The sequence below is a fragment of the Canis lupus genome, chromosome 36 (genome assembly GCF_003254725.2).
Source record: "Canis lupus dingo isolate Sandy chromosome 36, ASM325472v2, whole genome shotgun sequence".
Classification (NCBI taxonomy): Eukaryota; Metazoa; Chordata; class Mammalia; order Carnivora; family Canidae; genus Canis; species Canis lupus.
This window is the reverse complement of record NC_064278.1, coordinates 4,677,976-4,701,857: the sequence shown is the minus strand read 5'-3', so window position 1 is coordinate 4,701,857 and position 23,882 is coordinate 4,677,976. Positions and strand designations below refer to the sequence as shown.

The following is a 23,882-nucleotide window of genomic DNA, read 5'->3' as shown; positions in this document are numbered from 1 at the left end:
AAAGAAATCTAAAACCATTAATTTTTATATAGCGTTCAATTTATGTCCAGTTTCCTAATTATAAAAAAAAATGCTGGTGGATATTGCAAAAAGAAAAATAAAATAGCCAAAAGAAGTAGTGCACTTTAAACGGCACTATTGGGCATGTTCCTGCATCCTTATTCTTGGGGTCTGTTGGTGGTCCTCCATCAGTCCTCCTTTCACAAGGCATCTACTAGGTACGTAGAACTGCCCAAGCCTTATTATAGCAGAGAACAGATGCTAAGGCCCTGCTGTTCTGGCACAGAGTGAGCGTCATGACAGGTCACTCTCATGACTATGCTTCAGCTCAGAAGAATGTGTTCACAACCCCCCCCCCCCCCCCCCGCCGGCGCTTCTCCATCTATGATGCTCCCTAGAACACACTGGTGTTGGGATACCCACCCTGCAAACATTTTTGACAAGTGGGGATAGAAATATTAGGCTAATGGTGAAAATACAAAACATCAAGGCTTTAGATCGCATATGAAGGTCAGAGTATGTGTGCATCTTGCAAACTCAGTCCGTGGACAAGGCAGGAACGTGGGCTTCTGAAGCTCTAGGGCCACTGGGGCTCCTAGCACGTGCCTCCATGATTATTCCCCAGTAGATAGTCATTGGCTGAAACACTCATGATCTAGCAAATACACCTCTCCATTTCTTCTCACTGAAGCTGCCCCTGAAGCTCTCCCCTAACCCCTGTAGGGATTTTACAACTCTGAGGCTTTTTGTTGGGAAGATAGTAATGTCATGACTCTGTGGTTACTATGTTAGGTCACAATATGGTCTCCTATATCCCTGTCCATTAAAGATATGCAGCTCATGCTTTTCAGATACACCCAAGCATGGTACAGATCTGTGCTGTACAAGAGATGAGCTATCAGCCATATGTGGGTAGTCCAAATCGACACATGCTAGAAGTGTAAAATATACAGTAGAATATGAAGACTTGGTATGAAAGGAATGAATGTAAAGCCTCCTATTAATAATTTTTATATTGCTTATAAATTGATTATTGTAGAAGAATTGGGTTAAATAAATCACACTGTCAAAATAAATAATACCTGCTCCTCTTTCCTTTTTCCTTTCCTAGTGGCTAGTAGGAAGTTCAGAATTATACGTGTCCTACATTATACTTCTACTGGGAAGTGTTTGTAAAGATACTTGTTCATTTCATGCCAGCATCTACGGGAGACATGGAGGGGAGTCCTCTGCTCTCAAGAGGCCTCGCCACAAATAGTTATAACACAGGGCAGTCATCACAAAGAACCCAAGAGTATGAGAAGCAACAAGCACAGCTTCCATGTCATTTGTGATAGGCACTCCATAGCTATCCTCACGCCAAGCAACTGGTACTGCGTTGATCACTGGGGAAGCCGGCACTGGGATGGGTAATTTGCCTGAGGCCACAGAGCTGCAAGGAAACAAGTTGATCTCACCCCAAGACCCATTCAGCCCCAACACCATGCTGCTTCTCCCCAGATGTTTTTCTGTGCATAGGAACCTGTCCAGTAGGATTGGGGAGCACCACATCTGAGCTGGAGTGTGAAGGGCAGAAGCCAGGGAGAAGCACTAGGGTCGGGGAAACCATTCTAGGTGGGCCACAGCCTTGGGGGAGGAGGAGTTAGTGGGGATCTCAAGGCTTGGGCTAGCCGAGAAGGGAAGGAAGGGGGCTGTAGATGTCATACGCCAAGTGGGGAAGTGTGCGAGGCAGGGATAAGTGTGATCCCATGGATGATGATGGAGGGCTGATGGACCAAGGGGAGCAGAGCCTATGTCCTAGGAAGTAGTTTAGGGGGAATGTGATGAGGGCCTGAGGAGTGAGTGAGGAGGAGATGGGAAGGCCAAGGGGAAGGGCAAGTGCTTGTGACCACAGTTTGGAGCCTGATGCAAGGTGAGGGCTGATCCATCCCAGCTGAGCCCCAGCTCGGCATCTGTTGAGAACCTGGAGCTGTAACAGGAATGAGGCAACTGGGGCAGCAGGAAGAGAGCAGTACAGTAGAAAATGCCTACCATTTGTGGCTTCAGGCAAATCACTCAAGCTTTTCACCAGGACTGGAATGCTGTGAACAAATTATGAAACTGGAATGGAGCTGAAATAATGGGAAAGCGATTATTATGAGAGTGGGACAGAGGTACTATCTTTACTCATAGAAAAGCCTTTCTTGCTCTGGCTAAATGCTGAGGGAACAACACTCATGGTGGTGTATAATCGCTCCCAGGGTTCCTCAGATGCTACCGTCTCAGCAGGGATTGCTGAACCATGTGTGGGGACTCCCAGAACATGCCATCATGGATTCTCATGTCTTCCTTCTTCCTGCCCTCCCTGCTGGCCAGCATAGCCGGCTGCTTAGGTGATGGGCAGTCCAGCTGCCCCGAGGGCTGGGTCCCCTGGGAGGCCTGGCCCAGCCAGCTGGGTGGGCCTGGCCTTGCTCGCCTGCTTGCTCCTTGTGGTTTCCTGCACACAGCTGATGCATACTCCAAGTCAGGCATGGGAAAGTTCACTTGGGTCCAGCTGTGAGCAAAGTGGCCACCACCTCTGGTTTCAGCAGCAGTAGTGAGAAGACACTTAGGTGATGTGGGAGAAGGAAACTTCCCTGGAGGTGGCAGTGTGGAGCCGATGGCTTGGGCTAGCCGCAGAGACTGCACACAGTGGGGCTCCAGCCTACAAATTCAAGTTGAAGGAGATTGTTCCTGCTGTTTAAATCTTTCCCTGCCAAAGGACACGAGTGATAGATCTTTAGAGTCTTTAAAGAACACAGGGTTAGCCCATGTCTCTGTGATTTTTCAGGTACAAAGGTGGATCACAGCATCTTTGAAAAGATCTATCAATTTCTAGAGATCCGTTTACAGACTCACATTTACATTTCAGCATAGTCTTATTTCAGTTAATTTTGCAATTTCATGGGTAGGTTGAGAGGATTAATTATGTAATGTAGTCACGGAGTCCTCCATAGCCTGGAAAGGCATTTCTGCTGAAAACAAATCAGCTTACAATTCAGAAATGCTGATTGAGAACTGCCCGTAAGGGATGTAAAAGATGGCTCTTTCTGTCAGGGGAATTTGTAAAAGTGAACGGGTCACACAAAGGGAAATTCTCCTGAGAGAAACACAGTGATGCCAAGGTGGCAGGAGGGCAGTGACCCAGCCACCCTTGTTATTCTTCTGGTTACTTCAGCGTCTGGCTCAGAATTAGGTCATTTACACTGTCTTAGAGATCTGCCTGAGAAAAAGTCACTGAAGTTCTGTGTTCCACAGTTGACTTTCATGGGTTCCAGGGATGTGCTGCTTCATGTGCATTGAATCTTCAACCAGCTGTCTGGCACCAGCAGAAGCTTAGAGACAAAAGTACCTCCGGTACTAAGACATGAGAAGTCCTACAGACTCAGAAACCGCAAAGCACTCAAGGGACCTGGGCTCATGTCTCTTGGGCATCTTCTTTTTATATTTTTGTTATAGGCCTTCATATTTTTCACATATACTGGCTGTCTAATCACCTGAGGGAGTGTGTCACTATGGGGTCTCTCTTGTGCCAAAAAATTCTACTCTGACCCACAGCTGACCACCTGAGTTCTCTAGGGACCTCTGAGACTCCCCACTTGACTGTCTCATTTTGCATGGCATGTAGAAGCCTACATATAGTATAGAAGGTCATATTCTACTTACAAGGTTTAATCTTTTCATACTTGGACTATAAACCTTGAAATATTCACAAGACTAAAATCACATTTCACGTTTTCTAAGCAACCTGATGCTTTATGAAGATTTCTTGACAGCCCTTTCTAGCTCAAAGTTCTGTGACTCTGAATTAGGAGTTGTCCCATTTATAATACACCTTTTTTTTTTTTGTTACCAATTAAACTTCTTTGTCATTTTATCTATTTATTACCAATTTTTATGGTGTGAAATGTTCAGTAAATAAGAAAGTACATGATTCTGTTGTTCCTGTTTTATAAATTAGGGCACGTGGTAAGGATCCCACGGATGCTGGCTGAGAACTGGGAAGAGATGTTGCTAGATTTCTGAAAATTACCCATGCAACTCCTGATGCCTCTAATGGTCCACAAAAAGCAGGACAGAAATAGGCCAACTCCTCTCTGGACCAAAGAACAAATGACTTTTTTGAAGGCATAATAATTAGACCATGGGGACATGTTTAGTAAATTATTTCATCCTGTAATGGCACTTAACAGTCCAAATGGCTGAGTGCATGTGCACTAAGCTCTTTATAGAACAACCTACTGTTTGTTTGCTAAACTTTAGCCTGGCCCATCTACCCTTCCTTAGTGCAGGACTATCATTTTCTTCTTAATTATTACCTAATTAGAAACATGGCACTAATGATCAGTAAGGGAATAAACCTAATTTCATGTTCTGCATAGTATCTGAAATCTACTGCTAGCATCCAAAAATTTTTAAATAAACAGTGTGGGAATATTTTACTTAGCCATATGGATGAATAATCACTTGCTAAATTGGAAAGAATGTGAATATAGCAGTCATTTAAACAACGTCTATTATTATTCAAGAACAAAGGCTACTTTTTGATATTTAACATCAGCATTAATAGGGATAATAGAAATTTGGTAGTTTTGGGCCGTTCTGATTCATTAAAAGGCAGGCCTCTGGATTCTGTGAAATATCAATTTCTATAGCTTTTAAAAAATGATGCTTTCAGGATGCTCAGTAACTCGAAACTCATATTTCCTGGCTTAGAAACACTATTTAATTATCTCAAGCAAATGAGTTCAACATATCTTTTCTAGTGACAAGATGTTCCCACTTTCCACCCATAATGTGTGGCCTAGAAGACATTCATTTTATAACTCAACTGGGAACAACCATACTTTATACAGCTTTCAAGTTTAAACACAATAAAGGCAAAAAGTATCTTTGTGATTAAAAAAAAACAAACAAACTGAACACAAAAACAACCACCCTAACCACTCATATAGATCAGCAAATACTGAAAGAAAAGCTCATTAGGTTTCAACCTGGAAAATGTTCAACACAACGAAGAGAACACACAGAACCTGTTACATTATTAGAGGACCATTTTAATTAACGATGACAGCCATACTGTCTTGAGATAATACACCTGGCAAAAAGCACTTTTCCTTTTCTTCCCTGCAAATAAAGATGTGGCCCCAAAATGCAGGTGCTGGGCAATTATTATATTTAAAGCAAAGGTGAAGCATCTTCTTAAAAGAATAGCTAAAATTTCTTCATGTATGTACATAAAAATGCCAAAATGAAACAAAGGGGAGTAGAAGAAAAAATAAGTCTTTGAATTAATAACTAGGTTGCATTACTTACTATTAAGATAAAAAGTATTTTTACTTTTAAAAGGGGATAATATTTTTTTCAGATAATATAATACTTCAAACACAGCAGTTCATTTGTGCTTTAACATCTCACGATCCTAGGCCGACTACAGTTCCCACCGAGGAGCTCCTACACCATGGCTGCGAAGGGCCAGAGTTGTGCGAGGCTGGCCAGGGCCAGAGTGATTTGTAGAGCTGCTGGCCGAACATTGAGGTTTGAAGGGATAATTTTCTGTTTTCAAAGAGGATTTTACAGGAGACAGGCAGCTCATAGGGCATGCTGGGTGATGTGGTCACATAGCACCCAGCTGCCCACATCTGGAACAGACATGCTTTAATGAGAATGGTTTGGACTGGGACACACGTTCCTGGTTAGGAGAGGTTGGGATGCAGGATTTAGGGTCAAATGGACTCCTAGAGGGCTCTTCCTAGCCCAAATAAGCTCCTGAGGGCCTATCTTTCTTGCCTTCTCGAGCCATACTTAATGTTTTGTTATTGTTCTCTGGACAGCTCCAAGGCTCAGTATTAACCCCACAAAGCAGTGAGTTCCCTGTCCCTGGGGCCCAAGCACATCATGGCGGCTATTTTATGTGGAAGCTGTATAAGGGATACATGCATTGGATAGCTGATGATGGGACAAAATTTATTTTGAGATCCCCTTCAACCCCTCTGAACTGATTCTATGGTTCATAGATGGCTTATGAGTATTCGACTCAAGGAAGAGTTAACGAAGGAGCTCAAGGATGTCTTAATTTGCAATGCTCTTTAAAAAGTAACAAAAATTACTGAACAGCTTTTAAAGGTGGTACCACTAAATTCTGGAACTGAAAAATGAACATATAATTTTTCTTATCTTCATAAATCTTGGTCTATAAATACATGCATACATGTAACACATACACAGAACTATGCTAGATTTATATTACAACTTTGTAATTTCATATTAGCTAGATAATGTTTATATACAAATCAGACTCAGGCATTCAGCATTTTGGAGCTAGAAATTCAGTTTTGAAGTCCTCTGCTCCAACTCCTTTATATATGTCAACTGAGTGAAGTGTTCACAAACTGACCACTCCCATTCCAAAGCAAAGACTACTTTTGAAGAGAATGTTTTGTAAGCAATCAGCTCTTATATCAGTATGAATTATTAGGAGAAAAAGTACAGAGTTATATAGCAATTCTTAATTTTCCCTCTCCTACAAGTATGGACAAAAATACTTAAAGCCTAAAAGCTACTGGCAGTTGTTTCAGAAAAAAAAAAAAAAAAAAAAAATCAGGTTCTTGCTAGCTTTTACATTAGAAGCAATAAAATCTTTTGGAGGAACAGGGCCTTTTTGAATTAATAACACTCGTATCCTCCTTTCAAGGCTAGGGCCCATATCTTAAAACATCTTGTGTTCTCAGCAACTAATACTGGACCCACACACGAATAGTGAAATATGGAGGGAAGCATCTAAATTAGCACTTACATCTAGAGTGTACGCCAGGTAAATTAGTACATAAAAGCTCTTAGTAGTGAAGCCTGGCTATACTTCAAATAAACCAGATTTATTCTCAAATGAAAAAGAAATCACCAAACTTTCATGTACTTGCTTCTTGTTTATCACTAAATCTTACGAATTCCTTGAGCTTAGCTCAGGAAAAGCACTGCAGCCATTTTACCCAAGGATGAAACCTCAGAAACAAAAATCCCGTAAAGACATTCCTCCTGTGAGAAATTATGACAGAAGAGAAAAAGACTGCACATTTATTGTGACTAGTTAATCAAGAGAATCAAATCTGAGTAGAAGCTGTGCTTCTAACATCAGGATGTCCATGGATCTTGCAGGAAGCCCACACACATCAGCCTGCACCCTCGTTGGCTGCACAGGTATTACTGGAAGAAGGTATTTGGACAATTACGCAGAAGTTCAGAGTGACAGGAAGGAAACACCAGGCAAGGAGAGAGAGCACTCATATGCCGCATACACGCAGGTTCCTCTAAGCCTCCCTTACCACAGAGCTTAATGCTAATGTGGGGGCGTAATCACAGTGAGTGTGTTGACTTCTAGAATGGGTTTGTCTATATTCTTCCTTCTTAATTCTATCTAGCTTGTTCTAACTCTCATTAGAACATTCGTTACATACGCCAGACCTATGTAAGTGCAAGTAATTTATTTTTTGGTGTGGGACGGTTTGATGCCCTCAAAGTATTTGAGAAAGAGAAATACTAATAAATCAATATGTAATTTAGATCTGTTAAAACGTTAATATTCAAACTACACTAAGGCAGGCAGGCAGCCCACTCCAGAGTTTAGGGTTATACATGAAGTATATTCTACTTTAATAGCATAGCAAATATAAAACACCCAGGTAACTACTATCTAGTAACTACTATCTAGTTTTGTTAAATATTAACATTTGTCTTGTTTCAGGTTTCTTTTTCTTTTTAAAGAAACAGGGCTGGAGGATACCCCTCGATCCCATTTTCTCTACCAGTGTCCCCTAGACACAATCTTGATCTAGCTTCTGTTACTCCAATGAAAAAATTTAATTTTATTGCATGTGCGTATATCGAAAACTAATGTATGGCCTCAGCCTACATATTATGGAACTTCATACCAATAGTGTCATGTTGTGCTTATCATTCTCCCACTGTTTCTAGATATTTATCTATGTTGCCATAGGTAGCTTTAATGCGCGTGGGTTTTAACCCTTGTATGTGGTTTTGCTGTGTGAATGTATTGCCGTTTATTTAACCATTTTCCTACCAGGGAATACTCACTATTTCCCCCTAATTCTCTATCATAAATAATGCTGTCAATAATTTGCTGTGCTGCAGAATTAGTCTCTCGTCTGGACCTCAAGCATCCTTGAACCATGGACAGTGCTGCAAGGTCCAGTCTCTCAAGACAAAACATCACTCACTTCCTCTTGTTCTCTCACTGCCCCCCCTGGACCACTCACTGTGCCCTCACCATGAAATGTTTCTCTCATTGTTCCCTCTTTTCAACCCTCTATCACTGATGCAGCTCAAGCTATTACCTCTAGATTACAGCCTCCCAGACACTGGTTCATCTACTTCAGATCAATCCCACACCTTGCTTTCTGCTGGAAGAATGCACTTAAAGGCCCAAACCGGTCACGCCATGCCCTATAACCACCTTCACTGTGTATGGGACACAAGTTCCTCATAAAAGTTCCCCAAATCAGACCTGCATTTCTCTTTGGCTTTGTCTTCCTTCAGCATGCCTCTTCTGCTAGAAGCTCTGACCCCATATTCCATGCTGGCTCTGAGCCTCTGCCTGTGACTGGAATTATCTCCCCAGCCAATGCTTCCCCTTCCTTTAGGGCAATTTTGGTTTCTCACTGACCAGGGAACTTCCCCACCTGTCCTCTGTGCTCCCAATGCAGCCTCCACTGAGTCCTGGTACTTGTCACATTTCACTGGCAGAGAACCACCTGTGTTCCTCCTGAGCTGAACTGCTACATGAGGGCAGGCACGGAGTTGTATTCACCTGCACATCTCCGGTACCTAGGAAGGCATCTGAGGTTCTGACGGGCATTTAAAACCTGGCTGAACTCAAGTAGAAGGTAGTCGATCCATTAAGTGTATTTTTCTTTCATAATAAAGGAGAGCTAGTTTACTGAAAACAAAGGATATTTACTATGGAATACATAATTAAAAAAAATATATTCAGTCCTGTATGCACAAGATATCTGTTAGCTGAAACTTATGCATTAATAACTGATACGAGTCAAGATGACCCTGTAGCACCGCAAGTGCTTTCTGAATCACTAGATTAAATTAGATTCAGCCTTTGTTGTAGTGACCACTGCATCACGTCTCCTACCCAGAACCTCAAACTTCTTCACACTGCCCCCGCAAAAAGACCTCATCTAGATGGGTTTCAACATTTCCTCCAGGACAAGATCACGTTGTTTACCCACCTGTAACAAGCTCCCTTACTTCTCCATCAATAGATTTTCTCAACAGTCGCAACAAGGCAGGTATTCCACCGACATTCTTCATTGCTATTTTATTTTCATCTGTAGATTTGCCAAAAACAAGGTTTCGGAGGGCACCGCAAGCATTCTTCTGAACTTCCAAAACTCTGTGGTCCAAAAGGTCAACCAGATGCTTGATTCCCCCTAACCTACATACCTAGAATGAAAAATATAAGGTACCAGGCCTGAGTGACATATGATTAATCAGTGATCAAACAGAAGCCTGTTATGGAAAGATCATGGGAAATGGACAACTCCAGATCATTTCAAAAGGTTGCTTTTTATTCTAAATAACATATCTTTTACAAACATTAAGGGCACTCTCCAAGCTGAAGCTCTTTTCCTGGGTTCATGGCATAGAAAAGGAAGGGAGAAGTAGGTGTATTAATGGCCACAGGAAGCCAGCAGAGTCCTTCTCCAACCTCCTAAACACATGGAAGGGTTATACTTCCACTTCTGAGGGCAATGGGCAAATACACAAACACAACAAAGCTGTATAAAGGATCAGAGGTAACACAGAGGAAAGGATTTCTGGCTGAAGTCACCAGGATTACAGAATTGTTTCTCTAGACTACTCTCCCTAATCTTCCATTTGTCAGTTAATCAGTATATTACATGGATATTTCTGGGCTTTATTTCCTTCACCCACCTCTGGCTCAGTAACTGGTATGTTGTTTTGTATAGTAAAAGTTGATGAAAAACAACCAAGTTCCATATGCCATTGCAGGGGGAAAATGCTAAGATGTTAAAACAAAGAACCTGTATGTCCTAGGACACTAGTCAATAACCAATGACTCATCTGAAATATTCATATAGGTTCAGTATTAGTAACTTAGGTCTGTAACTTGACCCAGTCTTGACCAGAACCTCCTCAAATATATGAGCTCACTAATTTCATACATAATTTTTATCGAATAGAATTTTGGCAAATGCTTTAAAAAGTGCAGGTTAAATTGAGTTTTGCTTCATGTTTTGTAAATCAGCTAACAGTGGACACATGATCTGAAAATGCTAACAGCGCTCCAAGAAGGATACTTATCCTGGTTTCTCCTGAGAAATACTGCAAGGCATGGTTAGGAAGTAGAGGGGTATCTGATTATCTAAATATCCCTTTGAAAGGGCCTCCGGATGGCATTTGGTAATTTCTTAAGCATGCAAGCACGTGACTGCTCAACAGAAAGGTGCTGCCTCCTGGGGCCTGCCAGGTGCTGGGGGCTGTACCTCCATTTTCACTTTGTTGTCGCCAAAGCACAGGTGCTGCAGGTAGGCGGCTGCGTTCGCCTGGACTGATGGGAACTGGTGCTGCAGCATGTGGATGACTTCAGGCAGCTCGGGATCACGCCAGGCAAACTCCCTGGGGGAGAAAAATGCTGTTTCAGAGAGGGAAGGACCAGGTTTTAACAATGCACTGAGGGAAGTGTTTGTCAGAAGAAAAAAAGCTTGGCCGGGACCAGAATTGGAAGTTATAGGACTCCTAAAATAGATAAATATAAGTAACCTTTCCCCGTGATCAACACATGCAGAGGCCTGGATGCTTTAGATTTTAAAGAAATCACAATAAACAGATGCGCAGGAAGAGACTCGAGAGAACAAAGGAAGTTGTGAAAAACGTCTCCATTCTCATTTTCCTCTTCGATTCTAATTTTATGCCTTTCTGCCTCTGTCAGAAATCTGCAGGTGCAAGGCTCAGGTAAACAAGTACACTTTAGTCAGGTGAGAAGAGAGAAAGGGACGCTGGTGGGAATACGCAGATCTGATGTCAGCCTGGAAACTGCAAATAATGTGGGACCAAAGATTTTTAAGAAACTTAATTTTTATGGTTGTTCTTGATTATAAGATAGAAGCATAGCAAATTACTTAAAAAATATTTAATCAATAACCCTATACCCAACCCAGAGAAAACCACTGCTGACATTTCCTGCTGGTCTTTTTTTCCTATTAGGTGTGCAAATGTGCACATGTGCATAAAGAACTTCTTTTTCAAAGAACTGGATCATATTAAATACCACTTCATATTTTATGAGTCTTATTCTGTGCCAGGCAGTATTCTGGGCATTTTATGTATTTAATTCACTTCTTTTTTTTTTCTTAAGATTTTATTTATTTATTCATGAGAGACACAGAGACAGCGAGAGGCAGAGACACAGGCAGAGGGAAAAGCAAGCTCCCTGCAGGGAGCCCGATGCAGTACTCAATCCTGGGACTCCAGAATCACGCCCTGGGCCAAACACAGCCGCTAAAGTGCTGAGCCACCCAGGGATCCCCTAATTCACTTATTCTTAATGCAACCACATAGAAATGGAGATTGAGACAAGAGGGAATAAGCAACTTGCCTAAAGTCATTCAACTAGCATGAGCAGTCTGCTTTCAGAGTTTGTACCATCAACCCCTATGCTACCCCAACTTCTTGTATAATGAATGTACAATCCTACTAAGCATGTACACCTTTACACTGTGCCTTTTTAGATAATATCACGTTGTTAGAATTTTCTGATGTCAACTGATTGGCTCACTGGGATCCTTGTTAAATATGAACATATGCTTACATTACATATAAGAAGACCAATTTCTTAGAAATGGTTCACAAGACAATCAATTTGCAGACTTTGATTACAGAATAAACTGTTATAAAAAATGAATTGATACTGAATAAACCTTAAGAAAAACTCTTTAAATTAGCAAGGCAGTGATACTTCTATTGCCTAGTTTATAAAGGCCTAGAGTCGTTCTTGGTCTGGGAAGGCTCCATGTATTAACTTGCTTGTCACTACAAAGGGGTAATCTAAACCTGCACACACATACATATCCATTCACACGAATAGTGAATCCTTACTATGCTGCAGGTGCTGTAGCAGGTGCCAGAGAGATACAAGCATTGAATAAGACACAGTTTCATGTAAAGATTCTTGGATGCCCAACTAAAAAAGTTTAGTCTTAATATTAATAACAGGGAGTTAATATTTATTGAGTTTGTCTGCTTTAGGCACTGTGTCACAAGCTTTATATGCATTACCTCATTTACCTTGACTTGCCCCACGAGGTAGGCACTATTAAATAACATTTGATAGAGGCAATGAACTGGGATTAGTAATGAAGTGACTGGAGGTAGGTGAAACCCAGGTAGCCTGTATGCTGACCCTACACATAAGGAATCGAATGCAGAGGTTTTGATGTAGAAGAGTGAGAGAATGCAACATTTATAAAGTCACATTTAAAAAAAAGATTTTATTTATTAATGAGACACAGAGAGAGACAGAAAGAGAGAGAGGCAGAGACACAGGCTCCAGTAGGGAGCCCGACATGGGACTCGATCCCGGGTCCCCAGGACCACGCCCTGGGCCGAAGGTGGCACTAAACTGCTGGGCCACCAGGGCTGCCCTATAAAGTCACATTTATAAGATAACTCTGGTGGCCAAGTAGAGAATGTACTAGAATCAGAAAAGATTGGTGACAAGAAGACTATCCACACATTTGCTCAAAACAAAATAGAGCCATCTCTGACCTCTCTTTCCTAAATCCTTCTTATCCAACCTAAAAGCAAGCTTTGTTGACTATCTCTAAAATATTTCATATTAATCCAACCCATCCATTCTCCCCATCTTGCTTGGCACATCTAACCGCCTCCTATATGTTCTCTCTGCTTCAAATATCACTCTCTCACCTCATCCACTCTGCACAGCAGTTAGATCATTTTCGGAAAACTGAAGCCAAAGGTGAGATGGAGAATTCTGGCTTGGGGAACAAACTGGAGGAGAGTATCATTAATAGGGACGCCTGGGTGGCTCAGCAGTTGAGCGTCTGCCTTTGGCCCAGGGTGTGATCCTGGGATCCAGGATTGAGTCCCACATCGGGCTCCCTGTGTGGAGCCTGCTTCTCCCTCAGCCTGTGTCTCTGCCTCTCTCTCTTGCTGTGTCTCTCATGAATAAATAAATAAATAAATCTTTAAAAAAAATGAAGAATACCACAAATGCCAAGAGAGGCAGGCTAACACAGCAGAAACACATAACTAGATTGCCCCTGTTGAACTTGTACGACCTTTATTTATTATGTGATTTTGAAAACTACTTAATTATTTGGAATGTTATCTTTCCCACCTGTACGGTAGGAACAATAAAATGGTCATCTCTACCTTCTTAGGTTGGCTGTGATGATTAAATTGTGCCGATATTTATTAAAATAAGTTATATATTTTGAAATATGATATGAGTGTTTTAATCATCAGCCCTAAAAAAGGGGACTATTCTAAGTTGGGTCACTCTCTCTAAAACAAATAAATTCCCTTTTATGCACTGAAACTATGTTAATTATTTCTGGTCAAAATCTGTCTAAAGCCTATTATGTAAATCTATGCTGTAATTAACAGAGTGCAAGGAGTGTGACTTCATCTTTCCTAGATGACTCACAATCATTACGAATACACATTTTTCTCCTCCTTAAATGGCACAGATATGATCAAGATTTCCGGCACCATTGGGTATCATGAGGGCCCGACAACACAAAAGGTGGGCTCCAGCTGGAGATGGGCAGTTAGGTTTGGTTGGCATCAATTCCAACCCTGATTTTCTGTAGAAATTTACCCTGAAAAGACTGCTATCAATTCATGGGCTGGCTGGATGGCATCAATGCCTGCCAGGGTTTTCTTCACTAAAACCTAGGCCCAGACTTGTTTTCAGCCATGATAGAATACATTGGTACTGGACTTTGCCCTTCCATAAAACACAACTATCCAACCAGACTAAATGTATGAAGGAACTGTTTTTAGGTCCTGGACAACAGGTAACACAAGAATGTAATGCTTGAGAGACAGGAATCATCAGCCCTGTATTCCCTGGCTTTCTGCAGGGCATTTTTGGAATCATGACACACAAAGTTGAGTCCATGAAGTAGAGCAATGGACTTACTGAACTGAGGGGGAGGCACTAGAATTTGGGGATGCCAGAGTGCTTAGAATTTGTGGGGCAGGGTACTGGAGGGAGGGAACTATGCAGGAGATTGCTCACAAGTCCTTAGTTGAGGGCTGGGCTGTCCATGGCCATAATGGATGTATGGGTCTGGTGGAGCAGCTGTTTAGGACAGAGCTGAGCACGTGCTGGGTGATGCTCGACTGCCAGGCCAGTCGGAGTGCAAACTTTACTGAGCATTTCAGGATTTGGTCTCCACAATGAACTATGCGAAAGAGTAGAAGAATACACTAGGAGTAAAACAAACCTGAAACAGACCCATCCTAGAAGACCAAAACCAATCTTGATGGGATCAGAAGCATCTGTCAGTAATTTAGTTGTCTGCCACAGCTAAACTCAGAATCCTAAGAGGAGACAGCAGAATCCAGAGTTCCTACAATGTATCATCCATAATAGTTAGCAAAGGATTTAAAGCTGCTGCACATAAAAGGAAATAGAAAAATGTAACCTACAAAGACGTCAAAAACAAAACAGAAAACCCTCCAAACAACAGAACCAAACCCAGAGAAAACCCATGTTAGAATTATCAGAGGGGGACTCTAAAAGGTCATTACAGATTTGCTCAAAGAAATAAAGGAAAAGATGTACGTAGGGAATGAATAGATGAAGAATGTCTTCTGAAACATGGAAACTATAAAAAAACTTCACTAAGGTCAAGTATCTGAAATAAAATATTCACTGGATGGGCTTTCCAATGGAGACTATAGAAGAAAAGATAATAAATGCGAAGACAGATCAATAAAAAATATCCAATATGAAGAATATAGGGAAAAAAGATTTTAAAATATAAACAGAGCTTTAGTAACCTGTAGGATAATGCCAACTTATTCCAGAAGGAGAGGAGAATGAGTTTGGGGCAGAAAAAAAAAAAATTAAAGCAATTATGGGTAAAAATGTCCCAGTTTTGGTAAAAATCATCAACCAACATTCAGAGAATCTCAGCTGAATTCCAAGCAGGTAAATGTAAAAAAAAAAAAAAAAAAATCACCCCCCCCCAAAAAAAAACCCACCCTAGGCCTGTCACAGTAAAATTGCTGAAAGTCCAAGATAAAGGGAAAAACCTGAAAGGTGGCTGATCAGAAGATGTATTACGTAATAAGAATGATGATTTCTCATCAGAAACAATAGAGGTCTGAAGACAATGAATGACATCTTTTAAAGTAGGAAAGGAAAAACCCACACTTGCCAGTCCCAAATTTTATATCTAGTAAAAATATCCTTTAAAAATAAATGAAATCAGAACATTTTCAGATAACTTAAAGCTAAGAGAATTTGTTGCTGGCAGACAAGCAACACAGGAAAGGCTAAAGGAAGGGTTTAGGTGGAAGGGAAATGGGTTGAGATGGAAACTTGAATTTATGATAAGAATATACAGGAAGAGAAGAACTATACATGGTAAACATGTAGTGAATATGAAAATCATTGTTTCTTCTCTTAATTTCTTTAAAAGGTAAACTGAATATTTACATAAAAATAGTAACACTAAATTATAAGTTTTATGATGGATGAAGCTATAAAATGACAATTATGAGGTCAAAGAGATAGTAAATGGAATTATTTTGCTGAACAGGACAGTAAATAAGCCCTGTTCAAAAGGAACACCACGAATGCTAATATTCTTTATGTCACTAACACTATCATAGTAAGTACTTTGTTACTCCTTCTAGATGTGTCATGTATACTACTAATAAATTTTGCTTCCACACTAGATAACTATAAAAAAAAAATCACAGATTTCCATTTATGTAGAAAACATCAATAACTGCTAAAGTCTTAGAAGAAATTTTCCAGGCTAATTATAATGCAGCATTAATAGTAAAGAACGTGGGCTTGGAAGTGAATAAAAATATTACGTCAAGTTTGCTATTTTCAAAACTAAAAATTAAAAGCTGTCAGGAGCTTTTTATTTTGGTTTGAATATTTAAAGTTCAGATTCACCTGGATTCCAGTTTTGTCTAGAATAAATGCACTTATTATTATAAAATAATCATTTATTCATCTTACAAAATGCATTATCAGTAAAGCTTCACATAATCAAAGCTAGCCATAACAGTTTTACGCATTAGACTACAAAATTATCATACTATGAATAGCTGAAGTGTATTATCATACATGAAATCCTCATTTATGGTGAATCAACTCATTCTAGAGGTCAAAACTGAAGTCTTTAGAGACACAGATTAAGCTCAAAACTCTAATCACACTTCACTGTCTTTCTGGATAGCTATTCTTTCCTCTCCAGGTTCAGGTGAGGTATGGTCTAAATTGCCTATAATTCAAAACCCCTTTTGGGAATTTTCTGCATCCATTAGGGTGTGTATTTTGTCATTTTGAGGTTTTAAAAAATGAAATCATATAAAAGTATTTTTGACCTAATTATATTGGAGGTACTATAAAACAAATCACTTAAAAACCCTTAAAATGGCAAGAACATGGACTAGCAGAACCAAATGTATGTATGAACTATAAAGAACTGTAGGCAAGAGTGACTAGATGCAAAGGTTTCAGTGAAGCGGTGGGCTTCCCATTCAACTCAAAAGTACTTTTATTTTGCTTTAATGAGCAAAATCTCACTCATGTTTTTAATTCACGTTTCATTAGAATAGGTTGGTAGGTTGCTAAAAATGAATTGATAATTATAACAATTTTCCAGTAAAACAACAATTCGTAGGCGAAGAGTGAATGAAATCTTGCTAATATATGCCTTCATATAACACTCAAGCTGCTTAAAATTTAGAAATAATTCCACTCTTTCGGAAATTAAAATTCTTTCAGTTTCTAAATATCTTTTTTATTTCCTGAATATTTTAAATGGCTTTCATTACAGATGAGGCTATTTTTCAAAATCAATCAAGTACTAAATGACTCACACTTATCTTAATAAAACATGCTTTCTACAAGGCGAAATAAAATTAAAAGTAGGAGACATGTATTATTAGCCAAATATTTTTTGCTTATGAGATATGAGAATTTCTTGTAAACTATCTTCTCCTAAATGGCAGAAAGCTTTTCAAAGGACCTAGTTAAAAAAAGCACAACACAGCATTGACCAGTAGGATTTAAAATGTACACAACATGGATTTTTTCCAGTTTAAATCACCATACATTTTTTTCTGAGGCCCTCATCTAATGAGTCAGTCAGGATAAAGGGAAAGGGGTAAAATGATCCTTTAAAATCTTTCGTATAATTCAGACCAAGAAGGCTATCCCAGGGAGTTGTTTTGGTGAAGCAGGTCAGTGATGAACGCTGCAGATACTTACACAGACTTGTGCATTCTCTAACTTACTATTAAAGCATTGAAAGAAGGAATCTATCATGAAATGAACCTCAATGACCTACAGTGCTAAAATACAACCGGAGATACTAGAGATAAGGAGTTAACTGATACTATAATAGACTTGGCAACTTGAAAAAAAACAAACAAACAGAATAAAGGGACGGTTGATGCTCGTGATACTGTAGCATTCTGGAGACTCATAACCAGTACTTGCCTGGGGTCTTTCTGAATGCTGTCTATTGATGGGGATCTCGTGGTGCCATCATCAGCTGGCGCTGCATGCTGAAGCCTGTTATAATTGCACTCTTGCACTCGGTATTGTATTGGCCTGTAGGGCTCCGCGTAGGTAGCTGTTGTGTTCAGAGCATAATTATTTCTTTGGTATGTAAGGGTGCTTCGTTGGCTGGATGTCCTTTGCAGATTTCCAACACCTACTAGAAAGTCAACATTTAAAAAATGATTAGTATATTCTCTACAAGGTGATACTTTTCAAAGTAAAACTATTTTTAATTTTAAGGATTACAGTTTTTAACAATTACATAAATTGCTTAATGTTACCAATACTAACAATTTAGATTTTACCAATCTAGCTCATTAGTGCTAAAAAAGGCACTTAAGTTGTTTTTTTAAGACTTTATCTATTTATGAGACAGAAAGGGAGAGAGAGGCAGAGGCATAGGCAGAGGGAGAAGTAGGCTCCATGCAGGGAGACCGATGTGGGACTTGATCCTCAGTTTCCAGGATCACGCCGTGAACCGAAGGCAGATGCTCAACCACTGAGCCACCCAGGCGTCCTGGCACTTAAGTTTTTAATATACACAAAGACTGTGTCAATTTTATTATTTGAAAAGAGCAAAAATAAAACTATAGATCTGCTTACATGATTGATCTTACTTATTAAGATTTAGTAACAAAAGTGAAAGGTAAATATAGGAAAAGGAATTAATTTGAGAAATAAATGGTAAAATGTCATAATTTCATTTTAGCAATAAAAACAATTATTCAAATCTGTAGATAATTGAGATCATCAAACTTCGAACACGTAGTGTAACAGGTTATTTTGATATGTATTTTATTTATAGACCTTTGAACTTTGGTAATATTGGAAAATTTATTTCTTAAGAAAGAAGACTGATATAGCAAATTCTTCTGTGGCTACTCCCTTAAATTTTTGCATCATGCTATGTATAAAGGTACCATATGCTGTATATAATAGTTTTTTCTTAATTATTGCAGAAGGTATCTCTCCAATGACTGCAAACATATTCTTCCCACAATTAAATGATTTTATTAACATCATTTTCTTAATCCTATGAAAGAAATTCCTTAGGAGTTCCTTTCCATTTGTTAGATAGGATGATGAATCATGAATCAGTTAATAAAGCCAATCAGATCTTAAAAAATTCCTCAATTTACAGCATGTAACACGTGCAATAGTTCTTCATTCATATTTATTAAAAATTGGTACGTTCTATTAGAAGAAAAATCCTACAGTGGACCAAACCATCAGTTTCTGGCAAAGAATCAATTCAGATAGTCTCTTCCCTCCTAGTGTTCTGGGAGGTACGTCTGCTAGAGCTATGCCTTTGTGGGGTTACCACTGTGGGCATGTTAATAAATCTTACTATCTCTCTTTTTTTTTAAAAAGATTTAATTTATTTATTATTTGAGAAAGAGATAAAGAGAGAGCGAGCGAGCAGGGGGAGTTAATTTCCAGTAGACTCTGCACTGAGCCCAGAGCCTGACACAGGGCTTGATCCCACAACCCTGAGATCATGACCTGAGCTGAAACCAAGAGTGGGATGCTCAACCAACTGAGCCACCCAGGCACCTCTGTATGATCTCTTTTTTTAATTTAAAAAAAAAATTTTTTTTTTATTTATTTATGATAGTCACAGAGAGAGAAAGAGAGAGAGGCAGAGACACAGGCAGAGGGAGAAGCAGGCTCCATGCACCGGGAGCCCGATGTGGGATTAGATCCCGGGTCTCCAGGATCGCGCCCTGGGCCAAAGGCAGGCGCCAAACCGCTGCGCCACCCAGGGATCCCCTGTATGATCTCTTTTTTTAAAAAAAAGGGGGCCTCTTGGGATTCCATGAGCCAGACCTGCAGTATAATCTGACGGGTCATGTGGCCATAGGCTATAGCTTCTGCTCTACCAGCCACTATGGTGTGGTATAAAAGTGACAGTGGGGATGCAAGGGTGTGATGTACTAGCTCCATATTTTTATAAATACAATTACTGTATTCTGTCCCAGACTGAGTCCATCATGAGGAATATATATTTCACATTCTACACTTAGACGTTCAGGGGAAATCTAGTATCTAAAAAGGAGTAATACGAAATGTACTTGGGCTGCACAGATGCTAAATTAAAGATAGGCAAATAACTTATCAAGGGATCTTCTCTACATACACGTTCCAGGAAACAAAAGCACAAAGGAACATCCCAACAAAGGTTTTCCTTTCTATATCCGATATATTTCAAATCCAAGGAGAGTCAGATTCGTAGCTCTACAAACTTATTTGTGAATCAACAGTATAATTACTACGTTCATTTTTTTTTTAAATTTTTATTTATTTATGATAGTCAGAGAGAGAGAGAGAGAGAGAGAGAGAGAGAGAGAGAGGCGGAGACACAGGCAGAGGGAGAAGCAGGCTCCATGCACCGGGAGCCCGAAGTGGGATTCGATCCCGGGTCTCCAGGATCGTGCCCTGGGCCAAAGGCAGGCGCTAAACCACTGTGCCACCCAGGGATCCCAATTAATATGTTCATTGATTAGATTAAACTAAGGTAAAAAATATGTCACTTATAAACAGGTACAATACGAACTTGTGCTATTGCTTATCTATTGGCTGTCACAGCTGCTCATCTGACAATCAAATGGGCACTGTGATTTCTTACTACCAGAGCATCCAATCTCAAGAAGAACTTCTGCTCTTGGGCCTGTGCATTTGGGAAACGAGCTGAATGGTGCCGAGGCCCACCTGAACCTGTGCGGTACAACGCTGTCTGTGATCCTTGGAGCTCCACAGTCCCGTGGTTTGGGCTGCGGTACACTGGGCTGTAATAGGTCCTCCCCTCATATATCGGAGTGATGTGCAGGTCGGGAGACACAGCCGAACGAAGGTCTTGCCCAAGCTGGCTGTGCTGACTAGCATAGGAACTTCGTAAGCCTAGAGGAGGGAAAATCACATCATTAAGAAATTGAGAAAATTCTGGTGAGGTTAAAAGCCTTATTAATAGGACCTTACCAATAGGACCAAATGTTAAGTCTAAACACCAAACCTACTGAGTTTTACAAGAGGATGCCAGATAAAGGTAAATTTTCTAAGAAAAAATAAGTTATTAGATGGTTTGATACTCTGAAATTCATTCCCCAACGGTAAGCTATTTTATCGCGGTGACAGAAAAGAGAATGCCCTCTTCTACTGTTACACAATTTCCCTTGTTCAAACATAAGAACACTGGTTTATACCATTCTCTTTGCTGCTCTGCAGGACTGGACTACCAGCTCTTGCAGCAGGGCCCACCATGTCCCACACCTCTTAAATCTCAACATCTAAGACAATGTCTACATAACAGTGTTTAGTAAAGGCTAATGTTTAAGAACACTTTAGAAATATGTCTTTCAACTCACTCATGATTTTTACAGGAAAACATGAAATTTTCTGTTATAAAATTAGACTATTATCAGTGGACCAATAACATTTATTATTATGAGGTATTGTTTTACTATTTGTTGGCTTTGTATTTTTCTCTGCTTTTTAAACATAGTTGTTTTGGCAGGAACCCACATACTAGATTCTGGTTTACCTTCTTTCTAGTACAAAAGAAAAGCATAAAGTTAGTACATTAATATTAAATCATTTGAAAAATTCTTTCATTCAAACTGTTAATAATGGAAGTTTACAGATTGGACTTGTGATAAAAAAAAGTACACAGTTCAAACCCAAATATTAAAGAAATTGAATTGGTAACAGTCTGTATTATGATGCTCAGAAGTTTGTGATTTATCATCATCAGTAAGTAAAATCTGTCACTTGGTAAGAACATTAAAGTTATGTTCTAAATATGAGCAAAAGAAAGCACAAACGTATCTGAAGTTAGCATTTACTTGCTTTTAAAATGACTGCAAATAATTAACACAGTAACTAATTACAAAAAGATAGGATCATTCACCTCCTATTAGCTCAGTTAATCACATGATACCTAAAGGCAAATGGGCCTGAACATGAATGATAATGTTGCTTGTGAGGAGTGGGAAGAAAGTTTAATATGCAGAATTTCCTTTTTAAAAAAAATATTTAATTTATTTATTCATGAGAGATACAGAGAGCGAGGCAGAGACACAGTCAGAGGGAGAAGCAGGCTCCCTGCAGGGAGCCCAACACAGGACTCAATCCTGGAACTCCAGGATCACTTCCTGAGCTGAAGGTAGAAGCTCATCCACTGAGCCACCCAGGCGTCCCAATACGCAGAACTTCTGGGATGAATGATTATTACCTACCCTGGACAGCAATGTGACATGGAAAGAAACTAAATGGACCAATACAGGTTTTAGCTACTGGCTCTCCACTTACAAGATCATGGGCTTAAACAATCATACAATTGGGATTATCTGGCCAAACCTCATTTCAAAACCAAGGAAACTGAGAGCCCAAAAGGAAATGTGATTTGTCTCCATCAGAGAACTACTTATTTGTAGGGCTGAGAAGGAACACACAACACTGGCTACAGCTAATCCTCAAGGTTCAAGGAGACATGGCGTGAGAGGTCTTGAACCTGGCAGAGCCCTCAAAGAGCACAGAATTAAGGGGCAAAGTTAGCCCACCAGGGGTACGTGGAAGCCAAAGTAACTCTAAAGATGGTATTAGGATTGTTACTGTAAAGTTCTCATTTGGAGATTCCAACTTTTTATTCACTTGTAGATTTCTTGTTCTGGGGCAGCCCCGGTTGCTCAGCGGTTTAGCGCTGCCTTCAGCCCAGGGCCAGATCCTGGAGACCCAGGATCGAGTCCCAGGTCAGGCTCCCTGCAGGGAGCCTTCTTCTCCCTCTGCCTGTGTCTCTGCCTCTCTCTCTGTGTCTCTCATAAATAAATAAATAAAATCTTTAAAAAAATTTCTCGTTCTTAGCAGAGGAAAGCTCCATTGCTTTACGGAATCCATGAGTATTCTGAAGAAAGGTGCAGACATTGTTTTTGTTAATGGTGATATAAAGTGGGCAGTTAAATACACCTGGTCCTTGGCAATCTTTTCAATACAAGGTGCTATTTTGACACTCCATAGAGCCACAAATACTTGTGATTTGCTGTGGGATTCTGTAAATCACTCAACACTGTAGGCAAGCCAAGCCCCGGATGCTCTTGAAATTGCCTGAGCTCCCATGGCCCCACTACCCTCCCTGGTAATGTGAAATAAGAACAAAGCCTTCTGCATCATTCTCAGAATGTTACAAGTCTCACGGTGCAAGCATCTGGTAGATTCTTTGCTGGCAACTATGAGGTATGATATGATTTTTAAGTATTTGTAAATATTTACTATAATTTCATGGGAAAGGTAACAAAATGAGGTTGTTGTTAACTCTAAAAAGCATCCAGCAAATATTCACTTGTTTTAAGATTATTAGTGAGATGAAATTACTATATGTGGCATACGATAATGGAAAATAAAAGCCTTAGAATTAGAGTGAAATATAGTACTTTTTGATTTTAGAAATCTTTGTGAATAACAAAACAGCGATGGTTACTATCTTTGTTCACCTGTTCGTGTACACACACAAATAAAACTCAAATGTCCTATACATTTACATTTAAAAAGAATCACAAAATTGCATTGCTTCTATAGAATAACTAAAATGATTATGTGTAGAAAATCCACTATAACTTAGGTATCTTTTAAATTGGAAGACAAATAATTTCTTCTTTAACTATTATTAGAAATAATTTTTCCAGAAGTATTCACACAAATTTATTTTTAATAGCCTTCTCTCTCCCTCCAAATAATGGAAAAGACTGATCTTCCACAATATTATTTACCTAACCAATAGTTTCTATTTGCAATACCACAAATACATATCAGTTTACCTATTACAGTGACATATACTCTGTGATTTAAAATCTTTATATTTAAGACACTGGAAATAGACATAAATTTATCTCCCAAATGGTATTCTTTGTATTCTCGAAACTTTTCCTGACATGCTCTGATTTTACTAAAATGAATATTTTAGAGCAGGCATATTTTTCTGTTGTAGGAAGTAATTTATACACATATTATATCATCACTTAAATTATTATAAACAAATATGCAA

At 39.6% G+C, this 23,882-nt stretch overlaps 1 protein-coding gene across 12 annotated transcripts in view; it reads right to left on the bottom strand.

Annotated features, from left to right (window-relative positions):
• PKP4 (plakophilin 4) overlaps window positions 1–23,882 on the bottom strand; it is a 232,853-nt gene that overhangs the window by 28,898 nt on the left and 180,073 nt on the right. For 9 of the 12 annotated variants that reach the window (XR_007408776.1, XM_049106375.1, XM_049106382.1 and 6 more), the window contains 4 exons: window positions 20,558–20,746; window positions 17,782–18,005; window positions 10,554–10,682; window positions 9,276–9,489 (listed from right to left, as the gene is read on the bottom strand). Coding sequence is in view for 11 of the 12 variants with exons in the window: in XM_049106375.1 (XP_048962332.1) it covers window positions 9,276–9,489; window positions 10,554–10,682; window positions 17,782–18,005; window positions 20,558–20,746 (756 nt within the window). In the remaining variant the exon portion in view is untranslated. The remainder of the gene's footprint in view (window positions 1–9,275; window positions 9,490–10,553; window positions 10,683–17,781; window positions 18,006–20,557; window positions 20,747–23,882) is intronic. The other 3 variants (XM_049106379.1, XM_049106383.1, XM_049106381.1) reach the window with 1 other exon arrangement.